This window comes from Anomalospiza imberbis, chromosome 14 (genome assembly GCF_031753505.1).
Source record: "Anomalospiza imberbis isolate Cuckoo-Finch-1a 21T00152 chromosome 14, ASM3175350v1, whole genome shotgun sequence".
In the NCBI taxonomy this organism is placed as follows: Eukaryota; Metazoa; Chordata; class Aves; order Passeriformes; family Viduidae; genus Anomalospiza; species Anomalospiza imberbis.
The window spans coordinates 8,236,154-8,250,266 of record NC_089694.1 but is presented as its reverse complement, the minus strand read 5'-3'; the positions used below and the strand labels follow the sequence as shown (position 1 = coordinate 8,250,266).

Genomic DNA, 14,113 nt, shown 5'->3' with positions numbered 1-14,113 from the left:
GAACAAGTGCAGAGTAGCAGGAAGAGCACTGGCAAGTGGTAGCTGGGGGTGTGACCCATGTCTGGCATGAGCACACACTTGAGGTGATCCATCCATTAGGACTGGCATGTGAGATTGATTTCAGTACCCTTGTCCCTGTGCCTGGCCTTCCTCAGGACCACCAAGTGCTGCTGTGTGACAGTGACAGCTCAGTACACTCTGCCATGGAGTCTCCAGTCCCCAGCCCCTGAAGTCCCTGCCTGCACAGGTACATCCTGGCTCAAATCCAGCACTTCTCCTCGAGGAGCAGAGGGAGGGACCAGGGCAGCTCTACGTCAGCCAAACTGCACCTGCATCCAGCTGAGCATCTGCTGCAGAGCATGAGAGACGTGCAAACACGTCACAGCTTTGATTTTCTCCTTCAAATATAATAGAGCTAATAGAGATTGGCAAAAGGGTACAGGTTTCTGTGGGCAGCTGAATTTCTGCCAGATATGACTTCTCAAAGCATTCTGTAACACAGGCATGCTAAAAAAGGAAAATAGTAATTACAATGACAATAATACATGTTATTTATTTAGGTTCCTATCTGAACATCCCAAAGTGATTTTCAGATGTCACTTGTATTTCATCATTTATTTATGTAGTATCAGTTTTATATTTAGCATCCAAATCCAGAATAGCCAGCTCCAGAACATCTTAAAGCAATTAATGGCACATAAGCAGAACCCCTCCCTTTCCTGTCTGTCTCAAACTCTTGTTTTTCACTCGGGCAGCCGCTCGCACGCAGGGCTGAGCCAACAGCGCAGCTGGTGCCCAGGATCAGGGGAACACTCCCACCCCACTGGGGCAGGGACAGAGCCAGGAGCAGGGCAAGAGACTTGTCCAGGCCCAAAGAGGGGCAGCACAGGGGAAGAACAGGGCAGGAAGTCCCAGGCCAGTTTTGGGCTGCTCAGCAGCAGAGCGAGCACCCCGGCAGTGCAGCCAAGCCCCAGCCGTGCCAGCGGTGGTTTCAGCAGCTCAGGAAGTTGTCTCAGCCTCATCTGTGCTCCATTTTCAGGCTGCAGGCGTTGGATACAGGTGCAAAGGGGCTGTAAAGTTTAACTCTGTTTTCCCCAGCAGACACAGGGGAAGCTGTGGATGGGCTCTGCAAGGGATGGACTCTTCAAGGCTTCAACCCACCCACAGACAAAATGCTGCTAACAACAGAATCACCTCAAAGCTTCCCCAAATAAAAACATCCATACAATTGCAACATCATGCAACAGGACAAGGGAGAGTTTAGGGCTCCTCAGGCACAGAGGGAAAGGAAAACCCCCCTGAGTCCAGTGCAACTCCCCTGGAACTCGAAAGTGCCATGGAAAGCAGTTCTCTGCTGGAAGCTGGGTTTGTCTCCCTCAACACCAGCTTTGTGGGCATTCAGCCCACCCTGGCCAGCACCATCATCTCCCTCCAAGAGATGAAGACTCCCTTTCCCTCCCCTGACCACGACCTTTCTACCTGCCCCTGTCACAAATGCAGCTCCTGCCAAGCCTCTCATGTCCCTGTGTCCCCCCATCCCTTCCTGGCTGGCACAAAGGCTCCCTTGAGTCCCTGCTCCAGCTCACCCCATGTCCCCAAGGGCCACACAGAGAGCCTGTGCTTGGCAGGCTGGCAGAGCCCTGGCAGAAAAGGAGCCAGCTGCCCTTCTGAGCCCTGGCTTCCTCCAGACCTCTGGGACACGTGCCCTGCTCCACACACAGGCACTGCAGCCCAGCCCACATCCCAGGCGCCTGAGCACTGCCAAAACACAGCTACATGTATGGCTGTGATGGCTCTCCAGAGCAATGCGCGGCACTCTGACACCACCAGCTCCTCCTACTGCACAGGGGAGATGTCATTTTCCTGGCTTCTCCCTTGCAGTGTCCTTGCTCAGGGGACAGAGGCTGCAGTGGGGATGGCACCCAGCATGGAGCCAGGGGCAGGAGGAGGGAGTGGGGAATGCTGTGCACCAGCACAGAGTCTTCTTCCAGATGCAACTGCTCTGCAGGAACAGTCCTGTGACAGGAGATATTAATAGGGGAGAGAAGAACTGCTTTTCAGCGACAGAGAGGGTGAGAAAGGGGTCAGGAACAAGCAGCCCTGACCCCATTACAGGAGCAGCAGGAGGCAAGGAAAAACTGTAAAGATAAGTCAGGGCTGTGTTGAAGGAAAGATGAGCCATCAAGGGAGAGCTTTGATTTATACTTTTAAGGGAATGAAAGAGATGGAAGAGCTGGTGACAGGGAAACATATTTCAGCATTTTTAAGGTGACAGCAATGGTCACAAAGGTATAAGAAACTACTCTTTTCTTCATTGCACAAAGCAGGAGTGAGGAGGCCAATTAACCAGGGATGCTGAAGCACACGTGCTCCCCATGTCTGGCTGCTGCTCAGCTGCTGTGTGTGACCGTGACTTACATTCTCAGGCCACAGAAATGTCAAAAGCTTTGTGCAATTTTGCACCATTAGATATAATAAATCAGCATGCAGAGGGCTAAGTGAAATGATGAAAGAGCCACCCAGCTGCATATAGAAAATGATGCTGCACTACACACTACAGCAGGTAGTCTCCGTTCAAATGCTCCTGGTGCTGGGGGAGATACCTGCAAATATCTCCAGATACCAGCACAGGATGAAACAAAGCCCAGGAGCCATCCCCTCACTGGATTCTGAGAGCACAAATCCCAGCCGCAGTGCTGGCAGTGGCTGCAGGCACCACCACCAACCATCTGTTCCAGGCGCTTCACTGCACTGACAGTGGCGGGTTGGGGCAGATGCTGTCAGTGCAGGGACACCTGCATTTTCATGACATTGTCCTCAGCACAGAACAAACCACTCTCAGCCTTGCCCAGCGAGTGCTAAAACCCCAGCTAGCAAAACATGGTAAGAGATAAACACGTGTAAGGGCTGGGCGCTTCGTTCTCTTCCCAGAGCTTTCCTGTAACAGGCAGGAGGATGCAAACATTTATATGATGCCTTGGGAAGGATAAGATTTTGCACCCATCAAAAGCTTATCATGGCCTCCAAAAACCTTGAGAACTGGGCAGGTTGACTGCAGCTCATCCTATAACAGTCATACCTCAGCATACAGGCACTCGTAGAAGAGCCAGGCATTGCTCCATCTCTTAAGGACTGGGTATCAGCAGGACGTGTGCCAGAGATTTGTCCCCACAGAGCTGCAGAGTGTACTTGGAGCCTTGCTCCTCTCCATCAAGCCATGCCTTTCATCCACTCCACAACTGGTGTGTGCTCAGGCAGGGGCAAACCCAGCCATTTCCCTGGCACACATTGCCCAGGCCACAGCACTTGCCAGCCCTGGGCTAAATCCAGCCCCGCACGGCACAGGAGCCCTGATTCAGGAAAGCATGTGATTAATTTTAAGAATGCTTTTAAGTGTTTTCTTGAATAAGCCCCTGTGAACAACACTCTCTCCACAACCACTTCCACAGGAGTCACTGAGGTGAGGGCCGGCTGAGGTGGCCAGCCCTGGAGGCACCCAGGCACAGCAGGCAAATCCTGCCCTGGTTAAACCAACAGCAAAACTCCCGCCCACTTACGCAGGGGCAGAATTTCCTCCCATGCCTCATATATGTCTGTTTTTCTATGTAAATTGTGCAAACACAGCATGTTGACTACCCCCGGGGGAACACGCATATATTCTGTCTCTCTTGAGTGCCAAGATCACTACAAATGCTGCATATAAACAGGCTGCACATTGATCAAAGTGAATTTAGCTTATTAAAAGGGGATTCTATGCAGAAAGCTGATTTCCTCCGCATGAGCATAAATCAAGACACTAGTAATACAGTTTAAGCTGAAAAAAAAAACCCACAGAAAGAACAAAATGCCTTTTTGCCTCCAGTCAAAACCTCCTTAATGTCAACATTAAGGAGCTTTATATCTCCTTTTTGCGTCTGACTGAAACGGAGCCACCCATAGGAGCCCAGCCCAGCCAGGATCAAACAAAACCCATCTCCTCCTGGCACACTGCCCATCCTCTCCCAGGGAGCTTTCAGGGAGCACATCCCCCAGCACCCCGTAACACAGAGAGCAGACACTTGCCCTGAATACCTCGGGATGGCAAGGATCCACGCAGTTGTCTGTAAGCAGAGGTTCTCCCACACTGCCATTGCTGGCAGATGCGTGGCCCAGACCTATGAGTGCCACCAAGCTGTGCTCTGGGGGTACCCAGAGATGCTCCCCTGGCCTGGCTGACCCAGTGTGGGCTAATCTTTTGCAGCTGCTGCTTCTCAGATAAGATAGTCTGGCTCTGCACCCTTTCTAAAATCTTCATGGCAAAGCAGTAAATGCATCTTCGGTTAAACTGTATAGAAATGATCTAAAGAAAATCAGAGCAATTGTGCGAGACTTAAAATTGCCACCAGATGACTGGGTTTGGCAGCACTGTGGGAAAATGCATCATCTGTGTTTTGTCAAGTGCTTGCTGCTCTGATCTCGTGCCTCCCACACTTTTAATTTCCCTGTCACGACACAGAGAACGACACTTCTGGAAAACTTGCACGTGGGTTGAGACACAGCCCCCTCTCCTTGCAGGGCCCCAGTGCTGCTGAGCACACCCCAGAGAGACAGGGGAGGCACAGGGGGTCTCTCAGCTTTGGCCTCACATCCACCCAAACAAGTGCAGCTGATTGGGATCCTCAGGCAGCAGGAAGAGCCTTTGCTGTTGTCCTGGCAGTGTCACAAGACCCAGGATCTCACCCACACACGTGTGCTCACACTGCTCAACTCTACGATGCCCCGCTGCCCTCCATGGGCTGCAGATGGGGTGCAGAGAGGTGCACAGGCACTTCCCTCACAACAAGGACTGCCCACCTGAGCACACAGGTGCATCCTGCTGGCGAGTGTCTGACCTCTGCAGCTGCCCAGGTCCCACACCAGGCAGTGCCTCCGAGCAGGGCTCTCCTGCCTTGCTGCTCAACTTTCCCACAATTACTCAGCAACATCAGAGGATGGGAGGAGAGAGATTGCACTGAAGGTCAGAGCCAAAATCGCCCATCTCCATCCACTGCCAAAGGTCCCTGGCTGCTCTCTTTCAGCTCGAGCCCAGACGCCTCTCCCAGGTATCATCAGCACTTTGGCTCTGAAGTTGTTCTTCTAACACAGTATTTTACTGTTGGCACCCCAAGGTTTAAGCTGCAGGTCATCTTTCGGTTAAGAATGGTTTAAGTTATCACATTTGGGTTTTGACTGCTCCTTTCTTTAACCTAATCTTAAAATTTCCCTTTATCATTCAAGTGTGTCATTTATCCCACCTGCCAACAAACACTTCCACTAAATTTGTCTGTTTATTTAAACAGTGACATTATTTGTCAATTAGCCTGCCAAAACTTCATCCCCAGTTGTAATCAGTAGCACACATCAGGGACCATTCAAAGCTGAAATTGATACAATCTGCCCTGCAGCCTCTTGCAGCAAAGAGCACGGAGAGAAGCAGGGTTCCCACAGAGGCGGCTGCCTGTGCCCCGGCACTCCCAAGGCGGCTCTGCAGGGCTGTGCCTGCTTTCAAGGGATTCCTGCTGAACTGTTCCTCCCCACCAAGACCTCCCCTGCACAGCCTGTCTGCCAACGAGATGTAAGGCCAGGATGATGGTCGGGATGCTGGGAACAGCAGCAGAGCAAGAGGGAACACGAGCCCCAAGTGAAGGCACTTCATCCTTCCCGGTGCTTCACACAGGGCCCAAAGTGCCCCCGAGCTCCCCTCCACAGCCTGGGCTGACTTCCACTGCTGCACTCCAGGTTCCAGCTCTGCTTACCCTGACAGGAGCAGCTCTGACTGCATCCTAGCAGCTGGTCCAAAGGGCAGTGTGTGGACACAGGCACCCCAGGACACCTTGGAAAGGGACAAGCTCCCCTCACTGCCAACCGCCACCATATCCAGCGCTTCCCTTTCACAAGCACAAAGGAGCAAAAGCCCTGCCAAAGTCAACAACGTAAATATTCTCCTTGCACTAGACAGGCATAAATCAGAAACCAAGAACAGAAATAAGATGGCATGGGCTTCACGGCTCCTGCAAGACAGCAGCTTTGTAACCACACTGTACCAGACATCGCACTCCCTCAGCTGAACACGGCACTTCTGGCTAGAGAGACACCTCCTTTAACGCACAAATTGTGGCTCTGGGCAAGCTGACCACTTCCATGACATTAAAAGCTTTCCTCACTGAGATGTTTTCATTTATGAGCATTTCATTCACTGACTACAAACAGCTTCTGACTCCAGACAGTTCCTTGTCTCGAGGCATGCCCTGAATGCCAAAAGTGCTGAGCTCAACCAACACACTGAAAGAGCCCCATGGTGCCCACTCCTCCTGGGGATGAAGGTGTGTGCTCTGGTACCTGCAGCATTAGCTCTGCTCACCACCAGAGATACCTGTGCTTTCAGCTACGATTGCCCCAAGGCAAGCAGGCAGCCAAGGCACTTGACAAGATGACTGAGGGAATATTAAATTATTCACATATTTTTTATTGACTCAACATCACCTGCTCTGTCCAGGATGCAGAAGGAGGATGGGATCCTGCCAGGCAAAGGCTCCAGTGCAACTCCAGTCTGCTTCAGAAAGTCCCAGTTCCTGACATCCTGGGACACAGCGCATCACTTGCTGCCAGCCTGCTCCATCCAGTTATCAAACACCAGCTCCTACTCCCCATGTATCCACTAGCCACCCTCTGCTTCCCAGAGGCACCCCTGAGCTCAGCACTGCCCCAGGGTGAGGCACAGCTGGCATCAGTCCTGATGCTGGGCCCGTCCATCTGCCCCACACTGGCTGTGGCAAGGAGAGGGCAGATGGGCTGGGGAGGTGCTCACACAATGCTCTGCAGCTGCCCAGCACCATCAGCACCAGAACTGAGACTCGCCTTGGGAACAGGATCAGAAACTATGACTTCTCAGGCTCGCCCTCACTCCACCACCCCCCATCCATCATTTCTCAGGATCCTCTCTGTACCCTCCCAACAGCCAGCACACCAGTCACAGACATCCCTTCCTCACAAAGATGATGAACTAGAAGATAGAGGGGAGCCAGCTTTTTGATGGAGCAAACCTCATCCTTAATCACTGAGGAAGGTCAAAATGCCATCTGAGACAGCCCTATAAGCTCGTGCCACCTCCTTCCCCACTCCTTGATCACTGCAGTGCCTCACTCATGGGCTCTTCCCATGAGATGCAGAAGTGCTGGGATCTGTCCGTTGCTGCTGAACTGTGAAAAGCAGGAAACTCTGCCAGGACCTAGGGATCAGAAACACCTGCCCTCACCCTCCTCTGGTGCTTGGCTGCAAACACACGAGGCAGCACAGCAGCTCTGGGGATTGGCCTGCCAGAAAGAGAGAGAAGCTGGCAGGGACAGCGTGAGCAATGAAACCCTAGAGAGGATCAGAAAAAGAGTGGCTGCCTGACAGACTCTGACACTCCTTTGGGTTCCTGTCAAGGTTTTATTTATCTTCATCTGCAGTCCCACCCATCCTTTCCCCTTCTGAGAGAAAGGGCCTGACACAGGCGCCACATAACCATTTGCGTGTAGGATACCAAAGCTCTTCTCGTCCTATATATGCAATTTTATTTTTAATGAAAAGTTCCATCAGCTTGTACAAAGCCTTTGTCCCTGTGTATTGTTGATGAAAGAAGATCCCCAAACAACTGCACATAGTAAGCGAAAACTAGCACGAGGAAATCACGCTAGATTATTACCGTGGGTTTTTTTTTTTTTTTGTTTTCCAGGCTTGGAAATCTCTAAATTTACAAGAAGACTCTGTTTTTAAAAGAAATGTTCAAACCTCTCAATTTATTTAACAGCACATGTCATTCGATCTAACAGTAGAGAACTAATAGGAATTATTTGCTGAACTTGTACTGCACTTTCTGCATATCCCATTGCCTAACCTTTCATCTAAGTCAAGGTCAAAGTTGATTACACGCTAGAGTAATTCAATGAGCACCAGTGAAACACATCCAACAAAGCCCCGGGAAGCTGTGAGCTGACCCCGGCATCCTCCCAAGGCACAGCACTACGGTTTGCACAGCTGTGAGCACAACAAAGACAACCTGCTGCAGCATCCCCCCGGCCGCGATGAAACGCATCCGAGCACGCTCGAGACTTTCACCCCAGACACCTGAGCGCGATTCCCGGGATCTGTCGGGCTCCCGGCTTACGCCAGCGCCTGTGCCTCCCCCCTTGCCAGGTCGTGCCCTCCAGCCCTGCCCCGTCCATGCGCTGGTTTCACACTGTCTGCATCCTGGCACTGCGCTACCTGTTTGCTCGGTGCCCCGCGCCCAGGGGTTCCCGTTAATTCCTGCTGCCACCGCCCCACGCCAGGACGCAGCGCCGCTCCCCTGCGATCCTCCCGGCTCCGAGCGCTCAGAGGGGCGCGGTGGCGGCAGGTGGGGCGGCCGGCGGGATGGCACGGCACAGCACACACGGAGGGGATCCCAAAAAGAGATCCCCATCCCCTTCCTTGCCCAGCCGCGCCCTCCTCATCCCTTGCCCACCGCTTCCCAAATCGTGCCCCGCCGCGCCCTGCGCATCCCCCGCTCTGCCAAGCCCCGGCCCAGCTCTGCCCTTTCTCCAGGCCCTCTCCAGCCTCTTCCTCTTCCTCTCCCCGCTCTCGGCGCATCCCCTGCCCAGCTCTGCCCCTTTCCAGCGCTGCCGGGCTCCTCCCGCTGCCGCCCATCGCGAACGGGACCCGGGCGCGGCCCCTCCCGGGCGCTGCCCGCGCTCACCAGGACGAAGGAGCTGCGCACCGCCTCCGAGACGCTCTGCCGCAGCTCGGCCGCCGTGCCCGGCTTGCTGAGCCGCTTCGTGAACTTCCTCACTTCCGACATGGCGACATGATCCGCGCCGAGCCTCAGCCTCCCTTCGCGCTCCCTCGCTGCCGCCGGGCGGGCGCGGCCGGGCCGGGGCGGGCGGAGCCGCGGGGCGGGCCCGGGAGGGTCCCCGCTCGCCCCGCCCCGCCCGGCCCCGCTTTGTCCCCGCCGCAGGTGGCCCGGACCCGCCCCGGCCCAGGGACAGCCCCGCCGGCACCGCAGGGATGTGCGCGGGGCGGCTCCGGGGATGCGGCAGCGACTGGGCCGGCGAGGGCACGGCGTGCCGGGGCTCAGCCGAGGGAGAAGGGGCTGGACCTTTAGAACGACATCGCTCGGCGGAATGGGCCACGAGTCCGCTTGCGCTGGTCATCTCCCTGCTCTACCAGGTGTTCCTGCAAGGCTAAGCTGGATCCAGGACAAGAACTTTCTACTGAGCATCTCTGTGCTGGTTGGGTTGTGTGAAATTTATTTTTCTCCACGTTAGCGGACTGCGTTTTGGATTTGTGCCGGAAACTGTGTTGATAATTAGGGATGTTTACCTTGGGCTGAGCAGCGTTGACACGGAGTCAAGGCAAGAACTTTTCTGCTCCTCGTCCCACCCCAAAACTGCAGCAATGAGTTGGGAGGGGGCACAGCCAGGATAGCTCACCCCAAGTGACATTCCACACCCTATGGCATCAGCTGACCGGTATAAAGCAGGGTCGGAAGAAGAGAGTAGGGACATTCAGATTGTCTTCCCAAATCACATCACTCATGAGGGAGCTCTGCTGTCCTGGGGATGGCTGAACACCTGTCTGCCCTGGGAAGTTGTGAATGAATTCCTTGTTTTGCTTTGCCTGTGTGAGTGACTTTTGCTTTACTTATTGAACTGTATTTAGTTTCCTCACTTATACCCTCCTGATTCTCCCCCCACACCCCACGGGGGGGAAGGGATGGAACAGCTGTGTGCAGCTGAACTGTGAGCTGGGGTTAAATGAGAAAATATCCAGCCTATGGAGTTTGCTATAGGAAAGTGCTTTGGTTAGAGAGGCCACAATCACATTTGCTTGCCCAGCTGAAAAACCAAGAAGTAAGGATATGAAAAGATTCCTTAGGACTCAATTCCTACTCCTCATTACTTTGTCATTGTGCACTTCTTTGAAGGATGGCGATTTTGAAATGACAATAGAGAGCCTTTGTTTTGTTTATTAAAGCCTTTTAATTTTTTAACTTATTTTGTGTGTTGTGTCTTCACAGCAAGATACTGAATTGAATAGAGTTGCCATGTAGTCATAGGAATTTACACACATTGTGCCATATGACTGATTAAATACTATCTACAAAGATCTCACTGGAATTACAGGCATGCCACAAGTCACACAACATATAGAGAAGTAGTTTTTATTATGAGAGCCAATCTGTAGGGGGTAATGAATACAGCCATTATGATCCAAACCATTCAAAACCTTATTTGTGACTCCTAAAGCATGCAAGCCAGTTATTGTTCTGCTTTTTAGGAGTTCACTGAAGGGGCAGCAGTCACCATTTCATATGAAACACTGCTCTGGGTTTTTACATCAGAGGAAAAACAAATCTGAAATTTTATTGTTAATTATCAAATATCTATTAGATGTGAGATAGAAAAAGTTGACAAGTTAAAGAATTTGCATTTTCACAAACATGAAGCTTTTCCAAACCTAAGTTAAATGAAAAGCATTGTGATGCACAATTCGAGTAGCAGCACAGTGAGGTTCACTTCCTTATTCCCACACCCATGAATGTTCTTGTAGAGATTTTCATCAGCCACTTCAAATCTTCACAGCACAGCTCCAGCGACTCCCCTGCAGTGAACTGGCAAATAAAATTATTAGGTCTCCTTCACCTGGCCACAAAAGGACAGGTAACACAACAATGCTGGTCACAGAGTGAGGGTAGCCCTGTTCATCCTGGCTGCTGGGGAGAGCCCCTGGCCCCTGTGGTTCCTCAGGGGGGGTTGGGCACTGCAGGAGAGCCCACACCAGTGGCTGGGGCCAACACCTGTGGCAGAGCCATTTCTGCCTTCCATTTGCTACATCAGGAACAGCTCTGAGAACCAGAGTGTTTGTCCGGGAAGGAGAGTGCTGTGATGGTCACTTGACAAGAAATAAAACCCTCCCTAAAGCACACACTCCATTTCTTATCTAGACAGAAGCAAAAGGTTCCTGCTAAGATTATGAGCCTGGTTGGGTGCCAGCATCCAGAGCTGCCCATCAGCATCCCACTGACCTGAGCTCAGCAGCCAGGGAAGACCAGCGAACAGTGAGGCTGCTTTTTGAAGGAAAACATGAAAAGGAAAATAAAAGTAAAGGGAAGGACACATCACATGAAAACAACCTGCAGAAAGCTGTGATTCCGTCTTGGGCAGACTAAACATAGGAGTAAGAGTCTCAAGCACAGAAAATGTTAAGACAACAGCCGCCATAGTACTGCTGTTACAGACAAACCCAGGCCTGCAAGGACTGTCGTTTTCATCTCCTTTTTCACAGGGAAAAAAAGCCAGTAATTGTTTATCGGCATAAGAAAGGCACCCAAGGACACATAGGAGCATTTAGAAGTGCTGAGGAGTGGCACTGCCTCAGATAACCAAACTTTCTCCAACTCAGTTTGCCATGGGGAACCTACAGATTCAAATGTGCTAACATTTTCACCTCTTTGTCTTTTTGTTGAGACTACAGCCTTGAAGTCCCCAATGTCATTTTGATCTCACACCTGCCTGAGTGATCAGAGGGTGAGCAGCGCAGCAGCTTGTAGTTCCCAGTGAGGATCCATGCTGGAAGTGTCAGCCAACCCAGGCAAAACAGCTCTCCTGCCACACCTCCTCCCCAGCTCTGCTGCACAGCACAGACTACAGGGAGAGGAAATTTCCAGAGGACATCATAGACTGATAGTGGTATCCTTCCCACTCAGCAGTAGCACTGTAGCACAGAAAATGCACTAAGGAAGAATCTCTTTAAGGTCTGGAACCATATATAGGGGACCCTGAGCCTTCGCCACAAGCCTCCCAAAGGTACTGAAGGGTTAGTGGCAGGCTTGGGATTTAATTTCTCAAGCCATCCAAGATAAAAGGCACTTAATATTATCAGCCAATAATCCCATTTTTCACTGCTTTCACTGGTTATCTGTGGGCCCTTCTAGCACCTGCACATGAGCCTGTCCCAGAAAAATACTTACCTGTGTGGTTAATTGAAGCAGGTGATTAACCAAGAGTTTCACTGCACTGGGGAGGGTCCTGCATTCCTGCAGGGAACCTGCCAGACTCAGTTATCCAGATCAAGATGTGCTTTTCTTTTTGCCAGGCAGGAGGAGGATTATGAATGCCATTACATCTTCCATTTCCCAGTTTCAAAATTCCTGTGAGATACAGCTGTGATGTTTGAACGTATTTCCAGTACTTCAAAACTAAAAAAAAAAAAAAAAAAAAAAAAAAAAAAAAAAAAAAAAAAAAATCAATCAGAAAGTGGCCTTAGAATGATATCTGCACACTGACCCCTCTGGATAGCAAAGCCAAGGCACAGACTGCCCCAGGTCCACACATGAAGAACTTCTAAAGCCAAAAATTTTGTGCATCTTGTGCCTCTGCCAAAGCAAGGGACAAATGAAGTGCTTGGGTATCTTGATCAGCCATCACTCCTCTGCTGCACATGCAGCCAGCCAGCACTGCCGGTGTGCTCAGGGGAAATCTGGAAGTCTCAGGAGATACAAACACTGTGCAAGGCTAGGTATGGCAGGTAGACAGCACAGCCATGGCTGCTGCTCCCCGGGAGCCACATGCCCTGTCACCATCGCCGGAGGTGTCAATGGCACTGCCATTAAGCAGCCACTTGTTGGCTTCTCCCGGCTGCTCCAGCAGTGCAGCAGAAATCCTGCAAAGTCCTGGCGTCCAAGGGCTGCCCTCTGCTGACTGATCCTGTGATCCTGGATGGCACGGGCACAGCCCCGGGCGTGGCAGGAGTGACAAATGCCAGCCCTGCCTTGCCCAGGAGGGCACCCTCCGGGTGAGCATTCGGCTCTACGGGAGCACACGCTGCTCTCCTTGCTCACCTCCTCCAGCTCCTGCGATGGAAGTCACGGCAGGTGCATCCTGGCACTTCCCATCAGCATCCACCTTCATGGAAGAGCATACAAGGGTTTCAGGGACCGTGGGTAAACTCGTCCTTGCACAAAGGGTCAGTGAAGTAGCACTAAGAGGCACCACCAGTAATGGTGAATCCATGCGATGTCCCAGGCTGCCCTTAGCACATCCTTAAAGAGACAATATTGACCCAGCAGTCACCAGATTTTTGTATTTAAAAGTTCTCCCAAAGTTTACCTCCTGAAAAATAAGGTAACTTCATCATATTTAAGAAAATTTGACCAAGATGCTGCTTCTGAAACACCCAGCATTAACTATTTTCAGATACAGAACTACAAATAAGATTAATAGCAATTCCAGCTGTCTCTAAATCCCCTCTTCTTCATTTTTCATATGTGGCTTTTTTTCCTTCTGCCACAAAAAAAAAAAAAAACTGAGCAGAAATAAAACCGCCTCACTCCATGTATGCTGCACACCCAGACACTGGAAGGGAGAGAGGTCAAGACGTGGTTGTTGGTGAGGGCCAGCACTGATCTCACTGTAGAGGTGGAGAGTCCTGACAGCAACTGCAGAGCTGCTGCCTGCACCAGCACATCACAAACGTGGTCACACACAGCAGTGACAGCTGCCTCCTGCCCTGCAGGCTCCACCCCTAACCCCAGGGAGAAAGGACAGGAACAATTTCTGGTAAATTTGGAACACCTCGAGAGGCAGATGTTTGAATCTGTTCCAGTGTTTTACTACTCTGACAGGGGAAAAACCCCCAACCCAACACTTTTTAAATGTTTATTTAAACACAGGATTTTCCTCTGTCTCATTTGTGCCCATGGCCACTTGTCCTTCGACTGGATACCACCAGGAAATCTCCAACATTTACCCAGTCAGGAATTTTTACACATGGGCAAGATCCCCCTGAGATGGCTCTTCTCGAGGATGAACAGACCCAGCTCTCTCCATACCCTGACTAGCCATTTGTTGGACTCTCTCCAGCAAATCCCTGTCTCTTTGTGTACTGGGGAGCCCAGGACTGCAGTGATGATGCCCCTGAGCTGTTGCCCCTCTCTTCTGCATCCTGGAGTACAACTGATCAGATGGGAGTGATGGAAGGAAAACACATGGCTCAGGCTAAGCCATAGAGCTCTACTGCAACACAGCAACATCTGGCTTATGAGCACTCCCCTATTTATCTTCCTCTGCTTGAAAGC

General features: G+C 51.5%; 1 protein-coding gene across 3 annotated transcripts in view; it reads right to left on the bottom strand.

The window, feature by feature from the left end:
• DOCK11 (dedicator of cytokinesis 11) overlaps positions 1–8,889 on the bottom strand; it is a 77,970-nt gene extending 69,081 nt beyond the window's left edge. For 2 of the 3 annotated variants that reach the window (XM_068204752.1, XM_068204753.1), the window contains exon 1: positions 8,735–8,889. In XM_068204752.1, coding sequence (XP_068060853.1) covers positions 8,735–8,836 — 102 coding nt within the window. In that variant the 5' untranslated portion in view covers positions 8,837–8,889. The remainder of the gene's footprint in view (positions 1–8,734) is intronic. The other variant, XM_068204754.1, reaches the window with a different exon arrangement.
• Positions 8,890–14,113: the final 5,224 nt, after the last annotated feature.